Source organism: Ambystoma mexicanum, chromosome 12, assembly GCF_040938575.1.
Source record: "Ambystoma mexicanum isolate Mex_15411 chromosome 12, UKY_AmexF1_1, whole genome shotgun sequence".
In the NCBI taxonomy this organism is placed as follows: Eukaryota; Metazoa; Chordata; class Amphibia; order Caudata; family Ambystomatidae; genus Ambystoma; species Ambystoma mexicanum.
This window is the reverse complement of record NC_090936.1, coordinates 1,062,216,060-1,062,234,119: the sequence shown is the minus strand read 5'-3', so window position 1 is coordinate 1,062,234,119 and position 18,060 is coordinate 1,062,216,060. Positions and strand designations below refer to the sequence as shown.

The 18,060-nt window shown below is 46.5% G+C and overlaps 1 protein-coding gene across 1 annotated transcript in view; it reads right to left on the bottom strand.

Moving 5' to 3' along the window:
• The window catches only part of LOC138514246 (carboxypeptidase A1-like), a 46,708-nt gene extending 33,097 nt beyond the window's left edge, over positions 1-13,611 (bottom strand). The window contains exons 1-3 of the mRNA XM_069629611.1: positions 13,534-13,611; positions 4,468-4,549; positions 3,013-3,147 (exon numbers count right to left, since the gene is read on the bottom strand). Coding sequence (XP_069485712.1) covers positions 3,013-3,147; positions 4,468-4,549; positions 13,534-13,598 — 282 coding nt within the window. The 5' untranslated portion in view covers positions 13,599-13,611. The remainder of the gene's footprint in view (positions 1-3,012; positions 3,148-4,467; positions 4,550-13,533) is intronic.
• Positions 13,612-18,060: the final 4,449 nt, after the last annotated feature.

Here is an 18,060-nt window from a genome sequence, read left to right as displayed (position 1 = left end):
TGAATACGCCTTTGCGTACTTGGGAAAATCATGGGGCATTTCTGTGCTTTTTAAAGTGCATCCCACATTCACAAACTGGATGCACTTTAAAATGTGCAGAAAACACGCATGTTTGTACCAGGCGCAGTGGTTGTGAATTACATGACAAAGACTTTTCTTACCCTGACATGCATATTTATTGAGTGTCACAGCAGTAGTCTGCACCACTGGCTTTCCAAATTACATTTCTATCCCTCAAACACTGATAGGAATGTTTTTCTTTTGGTTGACATTTAATAGCGACAGACCCTTTAAGGGCCTACCATGGTCAGAAGCGCTCCCACCACCCACATGCGTATGGGCTCCTGTAATCCATTAATGTTGGGAGCGTGCTTCTGACACTAATGTAGGCACGTGGGCTGGCCAGCGTATCATTTACCCTGCAGCTCAGCCCCCTGGAAATGCGCAGGTCACCTTTGAGCAAAAGTAGGCCTTCACATTTCCCAAAATTCGGCATCGAAAAACAGCACATCCTCAGCCCCATTTTTAGATGGCCCATTTGGAGAATCTGCCCTTAGGAGTTTGGGCCTGCACTTAACTATAGATATCAGAGGACCGAACTTGGAATCACAGTGAGGACTACGGATATTAAAGGGCTGTCCCTGCAAACACAGAGCTAACACTAGAAAATAGAGGAGGTGGTCTGAAAATTCAGAGTTTACTGTACACATCATAGGTGTGCACCTGGAAACATAGACCTAGCTATAGACGTTAGAGGAGTCCCTTGGAAACCAAAAGTTATAAATAGATATTAGCACTGTGAGCCTGGATACAGCTAACAATAGACAGCAGATGAGTGAGCCTGGAAACAGAGAGTTAGCTAGACACACACGATGTGTGCACCTGGAAACATACACCTAACTATGGACGTTAGAGGAATATCCCTGAAATACAGACGTGGCCGTGGCCATTAGTGGCGTGACCTGGAGATGAAGGTTTAACTATAGGCAACTGAGGTGTGGGCTTGGAAACGTAGAGATAATTAGAGAATATTCCTGGGAAAGCAAAGCTTACCATATCCATCAGCTAAGTGAGCCTGGAAACACAGGGTTAACTATAGACATCAGGTAAGTGAGCCTGGAAACACAGGGTTAGGTTAACTATAGACATCAGGTAAGTGAGTCTGCAGACTCAGGGCTAACTATAGACATTAGTCAAGTGAGCCTGGAAACACAGGGCTAACTATAAACATCAGGTAAGTGAGCCTGAAAACCCAGGGCTAACTATAGACATCAGGTAAGTGAGCTTGGAAACACAGGGCTAACTATAAACATCAGGTAAGTGAGCCTGAAAACCCATGGCTAACCATAGACATCGGGTAAGTGAGCCTGGAAACACAGGGGTAACTATAGACATCAGATAAATGAGCCTGGAAAACACAGGGTTAACTATAGACATCAGGTAAGTGAGCCTGAGAACTCAGGGCTAACTATAGGCATTAGACAAGTTAGCCTGGAAACACTGGGCTCACTATAAACATCAGGTAACTGAGCCTGAAACCCAGGGCTAACTATAGACATCGGGTAAGTGAGCCTAATAGCCCAGGGCTAACTATAGACATCAGGTAAGGGAGCCTGGAAACATAGGGTTAACTATAGACATCAGATAAGTGAGCCTGGAAAACGCATGGTTAATTATAGACATCGGGTAAGTGAGCCTGTGAACTCTGGGCTAACTATAGACATTAGACACGTGAGCCTGGAAACACAGGGCTAACTGTAAACATCAGGTAACTGAGCTTGAAAACCCAGGGTTAACTATAGACACCAGGAAAAGTGAGCCTGGAAACCCAGGGCTAACTAAAGACATTAAATAAGTGGGCCTGAAAAACACAGGGTTAACTACAGACATCAGGTAAGTGAGCCTGCAAACTGAGAGCTATCTATAGACATTAGACAAGTGAGCCTGGAAACACAGGGCTAACTATAAACATCAGGTAAGTGAGCCTGGAAACCCAGGGCTAACTATACACGTTACAGGAGTCATCCTGGGAATACAGACCTAACTATAGACATTAGAGCATTGAGCCTAGAAATGAAGAGTTAACCATAGACAACAGATTCATGGGCCTGGAGACATGCAGCTACCCATGGGCATGATGGGCGTGATCATGAGAACATAGAGTCAGCAAAAAACCCTGGAAAGCGCAGAGCTCATCACAGGCAGTAGTGAGTTCGGAACCAGAGCTGACCACAGGCATTAGAACTGCATAGAGATGTGTACAGCGATACGCAGGGTTAACCCTAGAGATCAAATGAATTAATGCACACACAGATTTAACATACAGATCCTAGTCAGAGGTACACAAAGACATGCACAAAGGGAGGAGCACAGAGAACTGGTACTTGAATGAAACCACCACCTCTTTTGAATCCTGAACTGTAGCCAACTATGCCCTAGTAATTTCCAGGCTCAATGATGCAGGTTTGCTGTGGCCAAGAGGCATTCAATTCTGCTGCAGATGTGCAGCAGAGGGATGCAGCTGCAATCTTGCCCTGGACCAAGACCCTCTTATCGTTGGCCCGAACATGAGGACAATTAGATGGGACCCACCGTGACCTACCCTTGCTCCAGCAACCAAGCCCATTGCACAGCACCTCTGTGTTGCCTGTCCACTGGTCAGAAGTCCCCTTGTTTAATCCTGTCTGCTCACTAGCACTGGTCCAGCCGAAGCTCCACTGTGCAGCACCGTCTGCAGTGCACTCTATGCTTGATTCAGCAACTAGGCCCATTTCACAGCACTCCCATGGCACTACAGTTGGTCAAGTCAGTACGCCCATCATATAGCGCCCTCTACATGCTACCATTGGCCCCGCAAGACATAACATTGTGCAGTACTCCCTTTGCACTGGCCTTGGAACAGCCACGAGGTGCATTGTTCAGTGCCCTAGAATTTGCACTCTTCCGCTGATCTAGTCAGCAGCGCGCCACGTGCCGCGCGCCACCGCAATACTCAGCCATGCATGCACTAACCTGCAGGTCCTCAATCATGATATCATACTGGATGCTGTTGGACTCCAAGAAGATTTTGACGGCTTGGACACTGGGGAAGGGAACCCGAATATCCACAGGACTTCCAGGCTGTGTGAGGGTCTTCCAAAAGTCCAGCTACAAAGGGACAGAGAGGGGTGGGAGGGAAAAAGAATGCGATTAATTACTGTGCACCTGAAGTAAAGACAATATCAAAAATGTTTGGAAAAGACAGAGGGCGATACCTCAAGCGGGGGTGGAGGGGTGGGAGAAGATTGTTCTGCTGTGTGAGGCCATTAGGGCATAAAGATGTTTCTAAAGGCTGTATCCTACTACAATGACATCACACCAATTGAATATCGAGGGGAATGCAGACTGTTCTCTGCCTTACCAGGTCTCCAGATTTGTGGAGAGGTAAGGAAGGTAAAAGTAGAGGGAGGTGGGGGAGGGTGGCAGGACTCTAGGGAGCTCATGTTCTAAAGCGACGTAAGGTGAATGAAAGACTTTCAGTCACGCCACGGCTCATTTACCACCATTTGTAAGGAGGAGTGGAGGGGCGGAACGCAGCCTCCATTTCCACCACCTTCCTTCCTCTCCGCCAGACAAATGCTCTTGCAGTTGCGCCGGCACCGATTTTCATGCCGGCGCAAATGCTGTGGATCCCTATGGGGTCCACCTGTTTATGATGCAGCATAAAGCAGGTGGACCCCATTGGGATCCATTGTACACGCTGCCTGACATGCCTGCACATTAGGCAACGTGTACAATTAGAATTAAATGCTGCCCGCTATGTGAGCAAGCTAGGCAGCGTTTACTCACTTTGCACATCAGAGTGCTGCCGTGCAAATGGCAAACATTTGGCGGGGGGACCTGGCTACGCCTGAGTGCAAACGTACCAGGCCCCACTGTCAAATTACGATTAGGAGCAAGAGGAGCTCCTAGGTAATCTCTTTTGGGCCATGTTGCCTATGTATCCTTCATGTCTTATTTCCCCCCTTAGTGATGGTGCCTAGGAACAGGGCAGTGGTGGACAATGAACGGTGAGGGGGGGCATACACAACTTAAAATTGTATTTGGGCACCAATCAGCATCAGGGCTTGTTTCACCTTGGGGTTCCGACTGAGCGACATCAAAGACAACTCAAATTTTATCTGTTGACTAGAAGTTATCACGTGGAACCATTCTATGGAATATATTCCTTTTATTGATAGTTACCCATCTCTTCACTTCTATATACATACTATGTGTAAGGTACGTAGCCCCTGCAATCTACCTGTGAAGGTCTTTTAGTTAAATCTGTTGGATCCAATGGTCACGGGTGTGGGCTGTAAGAAAGACGGCTGTGACCAGAGAGAACACCTAAAATGGCGACAGCAGGATTCAAACCAATGTCTGCTGCTCCCAAGACAGCAGCTAAGCATCAGGCCAGAGCAGCTGCCTCGAGAACTTTCACAGTACCTGCAAGTGGTCCAGCTCCTCCAGGGACTGCACCAGGGACATCTGCGCCTCATCCGCCGGGAAAATTCGAAGGACCTGGTGTCTGTAGAAAGAAAGAGGCGTGTTGAGATGGAATTGGTGACAATTGGGAAGTGGCACCAAAAGGGAAATAGGAACAATATGTGTACTGCCAGTATCCTTAGTCCTATCAAATGTGCATGCTTCTAGTCCTAGGATGTATTCGACCACAGAATATCTACCACATACATTGGTTAGGAATGTATGCACGCTCAGCTGGTTATGGTGCCAGCTGTTCAGACCTGGAGACAACCTGAAGGTCACACGTTTGAATACCAACAAAGCTTAATAATATCTGGCTTGGAAAGTAGGCCTTGTATTCACAGTGTGCAAACACAATGAGGGGCCCTAAGTAATAAGACTATATTACAGCTGAACACACTCAGGTGTTCCACTGACATAAAACACAACACTAACAATGAGTGTAGTCGACAGACCTCAGGGTTCCCTGTCTACTGTGATGAGTCCAATGGAGTCATCACGAATCCCCCGGTGGTAACCTCTTCCCATGTGGCCAGGGGACGGCAGCCGCTACCTCATCCTGACCGTGGGGACGGTTATATGAGGGAGGAACACATGGGAGAGGATAGCCACCGGGGAGATGTTATGGCTTAATTGGATGAGACATGGTATCCCTATTTTCCCATGAAGAAGACCCCTTGATACCCAATACCCTAATGACCTATCGCCACGTGTCTCTACCCCTTTTTAGGGAACATTTAGAAACCTTTTCCCAAAGCCTTTTTAACCAAATTTCCATCCAGGGACAAAAGGGTCAAATCTCCAAGCCTATCTTTTCCAGTTCTAATTATCACGTAGAACTGGCTCTTCATTTAGAAAGATTGAAAGTAATTTGTCAAGTCATTCGCCTCAGTCAACATCAATGGGCTTCATCTCCCACAATTACCCAATTACTGGGAGGAGGAAGAAGGGAGTAATACAGAGCGGAAAGAGCCTCAATTACAGTGAGCATGCTATTTGTTTTCACAGTGCATCTATGTGTGGGACATTTAAAGATCGAAAACCAAGTGCAAGAGGTTCCTGTTTGGAAGAAGTCATACCCCTCTGCAAGGCACGTGGGTCCTGGCAGCACAGACCAGTGTGGCGAGCCAATAGGCTCGCCAGCAAGGAGGTTGAGAAATGTTGCGCGGGCAGGATGTGCCACAGACACGCCAGGAACAGAGGGAAGACTCCTAAGCGTTCGGCAGTCAGAGAAAGCAATGCTTTAATACCAGGACTGAAGGTAGGGAGGCGTGCTGAAGGGACGCGGTGAGAGGAACCGCAATTACATGGAAGCAGTCGAGAGTGGAAAATGGGAGTCAAAGCATTAACGCGTAAGCGCGAATGGGACAACCAAAGATGCCACACAGAGCCGGTGAGTCAAGCAAAGGAAATTGGGAACCCCGGGGCATTTCGGCAATCGCGCCAAACATGTAAACTTCAAAGCCACAAAGACATTGGATAGATTGTTTGAAAATCAAGAAGGGACATTGCAAATACGAGCCCCAGCCATACATGAGAATATGGAATGTAGATTTGGGGAAAACCAAGAGCGAATGTTGAAACAATCAGATATACTGAACCAACGAAGATATATGCGATTGTGGAATTAAAAGAGGAACTGTTTACCTATGAATGTGAGAAGTCCTGTTAGGGGAGTAAACCAGGCAGCCACAAGTGCACAAGAAGTCCTGGCAGGGGAGTACACCAGGCTGTCACAAGTACATAAGAAGTCCTGTCAGGTGAGTAAACCAGGCAGTCACAAATGCATAAGAAGTCCTGTTAGGGGAGTAAACCAGGCAGCCACAAGTGCACACGAAGTCCTGGCAGGGGAGTACACCAGGCTGTCACAAGTACATAAGAAGTCCTGTCAGGTGAGTAAACCAGGCAGTCACAAATGCATAAGAAGTCCTGTCAGGGGAGTAAACCAGGCAGTCACAAGTGCATAGGAAGTCCTGGCAGGGGGGTACACCAAGCTGTCACAAGTACATAAGAAGTCCTGTCAGGTGAGTAAACCAGGCAGTCACAAATGCATAAGAAGTCCTGTTAGGGGAGTAAACCAGGCAGCCACAAGTGCACAAGAAGTCCTGGCAGGGGAGTATACTAGGCTATCACAAGTGCATAAGAAGTCCTGTCAGGTGAGTAAACCAGGCAGTCACAAATGCATAAGAAGTCCTGTTAGGGGAGTAAACCAGGCAGCCACAAGTGCACACGAAGTCCTGGCAGGGGAGTACACCAGGCTGTCACAAGTACATAAGAAGTCCTGTCAGGTGAGTAAACCAGGCAGTCACAAATGCATAAGAAGTCCTGTTAGGGGAGTAAACCAGGCAGCCACAAGTGCACAAGAAGTCCTGGCAGGGGAGTATGCCAGGCTATCACAAGTGCATAAGAAGTCCTGTCATGGGAATAAACCAGGCAGTCAAAAGTGCATAAGAAGTCCTGTCATGGGAATAAACCAGGCAGTCACAAATGCATAAGAAGTCCTGTCAGGTGAGTAAACCAGGCAGTCACAAATGCATAAGAAGTCCTGTTAGGGGAGTAAACCAGGCAGCCACAAGTGCACACGAAGTCCTGGCAGGGGAGTACACCAGGCTGTCACAAGTACATAAGAAGTCCTGTCAGGTGAGTAAACCAGGCAGTCACAAATGCATAAGAAGTCCTGTTAGGGGAGTAAACCAGGCAGCCACAAGTGCACAAGAAGTCCTGGCAGGGGAGTATACCAGGCTATCACAAGTGCATAAAAAGTCCTGTCATGGGAATAAACCAGGCAGTCAAAAGTGCATAAGAAGTCCTGTCAGGGGAGTAAACCAGGCAGTCACAAGTGCATAAGAAGTCCTGTCAGGGGAGTAACCCAGGCAGCCACAAGTGCACACAAAGTCCTGGCAGGGGAGTACACCAGGTTGTCACAAGTACATAAGAAGTCCTGTCAGGTGAGTAAACCAGGCAGTCACAAATGCATAAGAAGTCCTGTCAGGGGAGTAAACCAGGCAGTCACAAGTGCATAGGAAGTCCTGGCAGGGGGGTACACCAGGCTGTCACAAGTGCATAAGAATTCCTGTCAGGGGAGAACACCAGACTGTCACAAGTGCATAAGAAGTCCTGGCAGGGGAGTACATCAGGCTGTCACAAGTGCATAAGAAGTCCTGGCATGGGAGTATACCAGGCAGATGTAAATCTACAGGAAATCCCAAGAAAGGACTGTGTTTGTTAAATCAAAGAAGGAACTTTAGGAAGAAGGAACCACAAGGCCAAGGAGCTTTGTAACAAAAAGGATTGTTGTGCACCAGGAAAGACACAAAAAACGGTTAGACCAAGAGTCATTGGCATAGTATTGAAGAATCCCGGGGAATAGAATCACCCTATGGAACCAAGGTTCTTTTACCTTGGAGAACTTTTATGTTGGAGCTATTCTGTTTTTCCTTTATGAACTCTTTTTGCAGTCACCAGGTTAAAGACATTTCCCTTTTGACCTTATGATTTGGTTTGTAGTGTGAGGGTCAGGATAGAACGTTTTGGACACAAGGACAGTTTTGATTTTGACATCCTGACGTGGGAAGACCCTAAGTTTTTGGTTTTAGGTAGGGAAATTCCTCTTAGAGCAGGGTAAGAGGGGCATTTTCCTAACCCATTTTTGTTAACAAAATCTTTAACCAAAACCTTTGTATCCGACCTTCATTTCTGACTCCTCACACTACTCTCTGCTTCCATTCGTGTCACCAATCTTCATGCCCTCTTCCTTGTGCCCTGTTTTTTTACCCCTAGAAAACTCTTTCTTGTCACTCAAAGTCCATACACTTTTCCTGTTTTAACTCCCTACTCAAGAATCTCCAAGTTAGATCTTGAAGCGCAAACCCACTCTGGGTTTTCAAGCTAGACACACAAACTGCATTTTGGGCACTGGCACAGCATACGTCCTGAAAAGGGAATATCCACTTAGTGTTCCCGGTGCCACTAACATGCCAATTACTCCACCTCCCTGTATAGCAAGAGGGGATGGGTGGTGGTCTACAATGGGCTAGCTTGTCCTTCGTCAAAGCCACCACCTGTGGGCAGCACAGACCAGCCTGGTATCACTTTTAGCACAGCTTGTATTGAGGAAGATGAGGCGGGGAACACCTTTCATATGGCCATGCCATCCTCTCCAGCTCCCTCTTACCTGCTCATATATGCACCGCAACATTTTGGATATCCACTAGTCCCTCTCTGGCTGGATTAGATTAAGGTCCTCTTTCCATAGGGGATAAGTAAGTTTAACTTGTTCTACCTTTCAGGAGTCACATGTACAACAAACTAATACAAGAGGATGGCATACTTGTACATTGATCCCTTGTATTACTGCAAAATAATTGTAAAACCGCTCTGTATTGGAATGCCATTTGCGAGGGTGGAAAAGACAGAGCTTTTGGGTGATTTTTAGTAATACAATGATGCAAGTAATTCTGTCTCTGAAAGCGAGTTCTGCTAATCAGACTCACTTTCATAAATGCTGTATGCCAAAAAGCACAATGTACCACGTGCCTGGCGTGACTGCCTACTGACATCCACCAGGAGCTGCCTTGCGCGGGCAACAGGGCAGGTTCATCGATCCTAAGTACATTCCTGAACTCAGCTGCTGAATACCAAAGTTCCAACATGCAGAGATGGCCTATTTACTGCAAGCACCACTGATTCAAAATATAATAATTGTGTACACCCATCAGCCTGGTGGTAGTCAATGATAATTAAATAAAAGGCATGCCTGGTTTCACAAGGTGGCTCCTGGGATCGCAGAGTTATAGAGCCACACGCTTTTGGGTTCCATATTATTTTCAGCTTGGTGAGGTGACTCATCCATGGCAATGTCTGGTGTGTATATAGTTTGTCATGGTTGCTGAACTCACAACAGAGTTTAGGGCCCACCAAGGAAAATCCTCTCTTTGATTCACATCTTCCTTGTTGTTGGAACACTCCCTGGGGTCCAGGGGGGTTTGGCTGGAAACCAGTGTTTCATAGACATCCTTGTCTTGATAAAAGCCCCCTTGGACGCAGTTGTCGATTGCTGGAATCCTTTTGATGTAGGTAGACAAAGGAAGGGGAGGAGTTTGAGTAGCCAGGAAGCTAGGTTAAGCCCTGAGAGGCTTTCCTGCATCTTGGATTCTGTTAGGGCTCCACAAACTTCCTTCCTCCTCCCCTCTTCCTTCAGTCAAAGCACTCTGGGTATGACATCAGGACACTTGTTACAGCAGCCTTGATTGGACATTTGACATCAGGCATGCTCTGAACCAGCATTTTTCTTTTATAAGGGGGAAACCTCCCCTTAGTTGTTTCATCTTGGGACTTCAAGGCACAACGGATCACTGGAATCCTGTTGGCAATACAGTCTATTCCAAAGACCTGCTCCATAGAGATGAAGACAAAAGGCTCCAAGGAAGAGGAAAGCTTGTCTCACTACCCATCTCAATGGAACATTTGGGGTGAACTTGCTGAGGGACAAGACTTCTCTGATGCCTGGGCACTGGAATCAGGGCCCTGCTCACTGGAGGTGAAGGACCCCATGCATGTCACAGACGCTACCTGGAGAAGGAGCAGAGAAACAAACGACTCACCTTGTCCCTGGAGACCCTCGACTGGGCCTCACAGTAACTCTGCAGCTCAGAAGCAGGTTACAGCCTGTTTATCACCTTGAGACACCTCACTCAACTCAGTTCGAGCCACTACAGTGTACAAAGGGGCAGTGAACCACTTTACAAAGAGCAGAGTACCACTTTACAAGGAGCAGAGTACCACTTTACAAAGAGCAGAATACCACTTTACAAAGAGCAGAATACCACTTTACAAGGAGCAGAATACCACTTTACAAGCAGCAGAGTACCACTTTACAAAGAGCAGAATACCACTTTACAAAGAGCAGAATACCACTTTACAAGGAGCAGAATACCACTTTACAAGGAGCAGAGTACCACTTTACAAGCAGCAGAGTACCACTTTACAAAGAGCAGAGTACCACTTTACAAGGAGCAGAATACCACTTTACAAGGAGCAGAATACCACTTTACAAGCAGCAGAGTACCACTTTACAAGGAGCAGAATACCACTTTACAAGCAGCAGAGTACCACTTTACAAAGAGCAGAATACCACTTTACAAAGAGCAGAATACCACTTTACAAGGAGCAGAATACCACTTTACAAGGAGCAGAGTACCACTTTACAAGCAGCAGAGTACCACTTTACAAAGAGCAGAGTACCACTTTACAAGGAGCAGAATACCACTTTACAAGGAGCAGAATACCACTTTACAAGCAGCAGAGTACCACTTTACAAGGAGCAGAATACCACTTTACAAGCAGCAGAGTACCACTTTACAAAGAGCAGAATACCACTTTACAAGGAGCAGAATACCACTTTACAAGCAGCAGAGTACCACTTTTCAAAGAGCAGAATACCACTTTACAAGGAGCAGAGTACCACTTTACAAGGAGCAGAGTACTACTTTACAAAGGGGCAGTGAACCACTTTACAAAGAGCAGAGTACCACTTTACAAGGAGCAGAGTACCACTTTACAAAGAGCAGAATACCACTTTACAAGGAGCAGAATACCACTTTACAAGCAGCAGAGTACCACTTTACAAAGAGCAGAATACCACTTTACAAGGAGCAGAGTGCCACTTTACAAGGAGCAGAGTACCACTTTACAAGGAGCAGAGTGCCACTTTACAAGGAGCAGAGTACCACTTTACAAAGGAGCAGAGTACCTCTTTACAAGGAGTAGAGTACTACTTTACAAAGGGGCAGTGAACCACTTTACAAGGAGCAGAGTACCACTTTACAAGGAGCAGAGTACTACTTTACAAAGTGGCAGAGAGCCACTTTACAAGGAGCAGAGTACCACTTTACAAGGAGCAGAGTACTACTTTACAAGGAGCAGAGTACCACTTTACAAGGAGCAGAGTACTACTTTACAAGGAGCAGAGTGCCACTTTACAAGGAGCAGAGTACTACTTTACAAGGAGCAGAGTGCCACTTTACAAGGAGCAGAGTACTACTTTACAAGGAGCAGAGTACTACTTTACAAGGAGCAGAGTGCCACTTTAGAAGGAGGAGAGTACTACTTTACAAGGAGAAGAGTGCCACTTTACAAGGAGCAGAGTGCCACTTTACAAGGAGCAGAGTACTACTTTACAAAGGATCAGTGTGAGTCGGGCAGCTGAGACCCGGCTGCAGAAACCAGGATGTGAACGTCGGTCTGCTGCGGATAGAGGCCATGTAATTGGGATGTCACCAAAGGTCATACTCTACAGCTGCTTCTAAGATATTAACATTGCATATATATTTACACGTTAGGGCATAGGTAGATAAAGGCATCTGCCCAAAATCACACACAGGCCCTCATTACGACCCTGGCGGATTTTTACCGCCATCGACGGACTTTCCGGCCATGGCGCAAAGTCCCTTTACGCCATGGCGGATGGCGGACTTACCGCCCCATTCCGAGGTCGGCGGGGCGGTAAGTCCCCATTGACCCATTTACCCTTCCCCATTCCCATTTCGGCCCCATAGGGCTCAATGGGAGTGGGGAAGGAGTTAATTACGCCACCGTAAAATACGGTGGCGTAATTAACACCAAGGTCCCAGAGCGCCATGGATTTTTCCGCCCGCAAAAAGCGGGCGGAAAAATGACCATGGCGCTCCAGAAACTCGTAGTTGGCGGTAAGGGGTCCGCGCAGCTAACGCTGGCGCAGACCCCTTAGCGCCAGGGTCGTAATGAGGCCCACAGTGTTAGGACACGTGCCAAACGCTGAAATTTGGACCCCAGGTTTTCAGGCTCCAAAGTCAGCAAATTCACTACTAGACCAGATTTGCTCCACCTGGCCTGAAGCAGCATTACCTCTTTATATGTAAAGCAAGGGGTACCCCGGACCATGACCCTTCGCTGTGCACTTAAATGCTCCCAACTGCCAAGTGACCCGTCACTAGATTGCTTCCTTGCACCCAAATGGATTGGCATCCTGCAAGCCAGATGGTGGGTATGGAGATGGGCTGGGTTAGTTTACGACACTCCAAATAAACTTGGGGATCTCCCACGTGTCCCCTTATCACCTTCTACAGCCAAAGAGAGGTGAAGTGGCATCGGTGGCCTGGCAATGCCACATGCAGCAGTGATGTGCCAACGTGAAAAGAGGCGCAGAGGTGTATTTGGGTTATCTATGCTCCGAGTTAAAAAACAGGCCTGTGGGGGTGTATATTGGTGCAGCCAGGACTTCTTGCCAGGGAGGGTCTGCACATCATATAGGTGGGCCCAGGGAAGGAGTCCATGCAGCTTAACCCAATACATGATGTATGCTAAATTTTCTGGGCATTTTCTTAGCATGCACACGCAGATCAGGCCACATGTTGCACTTTTGTAATCTATTGAATACTATTAACTCGTTAAAAGACACAATACAACCAGATGCCACTTCCATTGGACCAGAAAACAAAGTGATGCGAGCCCAAAAAACCACCTCCTTTGAGTTTTACTACTGTACCTTCAGGGCACACATCAACAGAAGCAGTGTACTATGGGAACATACTTGTAGTCATTGTTTGGCAAAGACATGCAACCTGCTGTTGTGTGGGATGGGACAGAAGATTTGACTTATCCTCATAGAGAAGTATACTGGATGTCTAAAAAACCTTAAACCGACAACCGGATCCAGTAGAAGTCACTTAGAACAGTCAACTTCAATTTCCAGCAGGGTAGCGCTGAAAGCCGAGTATTTAGAGAGGAAGGTGGATTCGCACAATTTGCAAAACGCTGCTACAAGACTCGGATTCTATGGAACTCCCACTGGTGCAGTGACGACATTGTGCGAGAATTGGCCAGTGACCTTAGGGGTTGCGTCAGCTGCCTCCAAACAAAATATACGTGTGTTGTTTTTGCAATACGTGGGGTCTTTTTATTTTGAGAGAACAGAAATGCAGACTCCAGCGTTCTATAGGCAGCCACGCTGGGGTTGGGGAGAGTGAAAGACCCGGGGAAACAGCTTACCCGACAAAATTCTCCTTGGCGAGCGCGGCGCCCAGAAGCGCGCAGAAGACGAGCAGCCCCTTCATTCTGATCCGATCAGGAAGTGCACTGGGGCCTCTGCAGGCAGCTTAAATACTCTAGCACCCCACCCCTTATCTCTCTTCACGCTGGCGGTTTCCCCTGCCCCGTCAGCAGAGGAAGCTGGCAGCAGTGCTGGCAGGACGAGTGGCGGCTGGAGGACCTGGGGACCACAGCTGGTCTGCTTCCCACTGCCCAGGGGCCCACGGTCACGCCGTAGGCATCGGGGAGTGGGAAGCAAGCACCTGCTGCGGCATTGCATCAACCCTGTGCACGTTCCTTATCATAGCAAGTTTCCTTCCCTGGTTTGGACACAGTCGACCTTCTTGTTTGGGGCCAATATTTCCATAAGTCCCACTGTACATTGATGCCAAACGTTGTGGTGCTGAGGGACCACCAATTTGTTTAAATCTGAGCACAAAGGGTTAGCAGATGGATTTTATTTATCGACATACCCTTGATAAACTACAATTTGGTCAACATATTTTCGACCTTTTCAGTTTTTTGTTATGGTGGTCCCACCGGATAGTCTGTGAAACAACAGCATACCTGTTTGAAGTGGGTTGAAATCTCAATGCACAGATGTGCATGTGGACCAGATTACAAATTACCGCCCGATCACAACCGTCCCATTCCTACTAAAAATCTTTGACAGAGTTGCCTACCTCCAAATTCAGAAATACTTGGAAGAAAACACCATTCTGGGATTTAGACAATCCGGCTTCCACCCCAGACATGGGACCGAAACGGCCCTATTAGATTTAAAAGTCTCAATGGACGACTTGAAAGGAAAGCTTGCCCTGCTCCTCCTATTGGACCTCTCGGCTGCCTTTCGATTTGGTAGACCATAGTATTCTATGCAACCACCCAACCACAGCTGCACAATTTTCACCCAACGCCACCCAATGGATAAAGTCTTACCTCTCTGAAAGAACTATGAAGGTCTTCTCACCTAAGGCAGAACAGCACGCTCCCTTGTCACCTGAGGAGTACCACAAGGCTCATGCGTGTCTCTCACTTTGTATAACATATTTACAAAGCCCCTGTTTGACCACCTTGATGGCCTGGCCGTCACCTAAACAAACTACGCCGACGACACCCAGGTCCTCATACCCATCACAGGAGACCATGCCTTTGACACCCTCACATTCAATGCCATCTAACAGTACAGGCATGGATGGCACATCACGGGTTGTGCCTCAACGACGACAAGACGGAGCTGTTCCTCATAGGCTCTCAACTCACGCTTGCCAAACTCAGCACTGCATTTCAATCCTTCACCATTGATGGCAACACTATCACAACTTCCAACCAGGTTAAAACTTTAGGATTCTACTTAGATTCCTCCCTCAACTTAGCTAAACAAGTGAACGCCACCACCTCAGCCATGTCCTACTGTCCTACACGTCTAAACTCATGAACTCCTGCAGACCCTTCCTCACACACAGTAGCTGGACCAGTTTAAAAAACGGTGTCTGTATGAATGTGTGAATGTATGTTAGTAGGGTATTTATTTAGACCAGAGTCTGGTAGAAAGCAAGAGAGTGTTGCAGAGGGAGGGAGACATTGCAGAAGGCTGGGGGTACAGAAGGGGGCATCATTGTAAGTGGCCTGTCAACATCATTCAGTGTAGGGCAGGGTTTTCGTTTCCTTCCTGGAGGCCAGGAAGGAAGGATCCAACCTGAAGTTTGTAGTCATGCTAATCCAGGAGAACGGTGCTTACTGTCTACTCTTCTCCTTCTTGGATTCTGATCTGGAACTGGCTTATTCCGTTGGCCCCTACTAAGGGCTAGTGCCTCACTGGTGTGCACCAAGGACAATCACCAAAGTGCTTTTAAAACTTTCTGATTTGTACTTCTAAAAGACCACTAGGATTCATCAACTAACTTGTGATGTGCATCCCCTCCAGGAAATTCACGGGGTGCAGTAACAGATACTTATTTTAGGCCTACACTATATTGTACCATCTGCCCATCAAAAGTCAGATTCTGTTTATTCCTTTTTCATGAAAGCCCTTAAACTGCATGTTACTGCGTGATGCACCATCCTCGATCTATACTTTTCGTGCAAGGTGTCTGTGCACTGAGAGGAATCCGTTTTTAGTATAGAATTTGCAAACTACATTAAAAATAGTTAATGGTTGTCCTGGTTCATGAATGCAACGTGTCATCGGAGGATAGTAGCAGAGTAAATGCAGTGCTGGCATTAACAGGGTTACATGCCATCAGAAGGACAGCAGAAGCTGTTTCATCATTTCATAAAACCTTGTTGAGGTCTGCCCTGTAGTCCATTGTGGAAAGCACATTACCAGGTAGATGGGGGCAGGCTGATAGGCATCTAGAGACATGTGACTAAAATGATCCCTGGATTAAACCACATGTTATTTGATGATCCAACTTTTCACTAGAGACATGCTTAATGACTGGACACCTTCATAAACATTGTATCCAGTCTGTCAATCACTGGACATACAGGACATTTTTGAGACAATTCTTAACAAGTCTTCAATCCAGAAAATAGCAGTTTTCATGTGTTTTACTGTGGCGTGAGACATTACCACCCATAGTGTAAATTTCCTGAACCATCAGGGCCTGCTTCAAGTAAGAACATTTGTCAATCATCACAAATGTGTGTATAGAGTTGCAATATCTGGACTTCTTCCAGCAATAGCCTATGTTAAATTCTTTGGTGGCTGCTATCTGACGCTGTATTTTGGGGGCTCATCCGGGATTTCATAGATTTAATAGGTGTTATTCTGGTCGGCACTATACCTTCCAATGTCTCTGCTGCTCCAGTACATCGTTCACGAGGCATACAAAAAACGAATTTGCATATTGAAAACACAGCACTATCAACCTGGTAATGACTGGTCTTTTAAGTACACATGGAGATGGAAACTTCAAGAGGATTAGCAAATTGCCAAATAAATGATGTATTATTAACTATGTTGTGATCCATTTTTATTTATATGTATTTTGTTTTTTATGATGCAGGTCATAGACAGTGGACACTGGATGCTTCACAGAGAACCAACAAAAGAAGAATGCCTTTAATATCCAGGTCCTTGTGCAATGAGCTTAGAGTACATCAGTTAAAAGAAAAAAAGAACAGCTGAATGATCAAGGAATTGAAGGTTTGTGCAGGCAAATTAGGAAATGGTTAAAAGCAATTGAAATAACACTTAACAGGATGGTCTTCCCTGTCCAGTGATAAGACAGATGTATGGGGTGCTAAAGTACTAGTTTCTGTTAGGTGGATGGAGTCTGGGAGGTGAGGCTTGAGAGAACCTGCGTGCCGGGGTTTGCCATACGCTCAACAATGCTGGTCCCAGAGAAGGTGTGTGTGGGACCATTGTAGCCCCCATCACATCCCCAGCCTCGTTTCAAAGACTAACCCAGGCCAGACATATGAATGGTATTCTTTTTTCATTATTTATTTATGTATTTGGTTTGAAACAAACCTCACACAATAACATGAATGAATACAAAAAAGAGGTAGAGAAGATTAAAAGAGGTCCCTCATGAAAACAATAAAGTTATATTATTATAATTGTTCTTTTATAACACGCTTAATACCAGGAGTGGTTACTAAGTGCAGGATTGTGATTCTAACCTGTGTTGTGCTGCGTTGTCTTGCTTCCAAGACAAACGCGTTGCCCCTGAGCTATCCTTCCTCCCCTATTATTCCAAATACAATTATTCATTCAATAATTTAGATCAGTTAAACATAACATTTGTAACAGCAATAGTTAATTACATTTTAATGGGGGTCATTACGAGTTGGGCGGTAAGGGATACCGGGCACCGGTAAGGAGACCGGTGCCGGTAATCCCTTACTGCCCGATTCCGAGGTCCCTTGGAGGGAACCGTAAGGAACGTGTGGTCAGACCACATGCCCCTTACGGGTCCCGCTAAGGGACCAGGGCGCTAAAAACGGGCTTTCCATTCGCAAGCCCGTTATTAGTGCCCTCCCCATTCCCTATGAGCCCTATGGGGGCTCAAATGGGAATAGGGAATGGTTTGTTCAATGGGAACTTACCGGTCCTGCCAGGGTCGGACTGCACTGGTAAGTCCCCATTGAACAACACCGGACTCGGACACGGTATGGGAGGTATGGGAGGTATGGGAGGTAGCCATGGTTCCAATAGCACCATGGCTACCGCTCATCTCGTAATGAGGCCCAATGCCTTTGCAACATTCTAAACCAAAAATGTTTGATTGCTATAAAATCCTTGTTAGGTATGTATCGTCTAAAAATAGTTTTTTCACAGGCTTCCGCTAGCATTATATTCTATCCTCAAATATTTCAGAGTTTCAATTTTTCCATCAATTGAACAGAATCTACATGTACGCACTTCTTTTAGTTGGCCTCGACGAGGGCCCATAACCTCATGAGTGGGAGGTAAATCCCAACACCATCTCAAAAATATACTTCTATGCAAATTCGAAGGGAATCTTTCCAAATAACTCT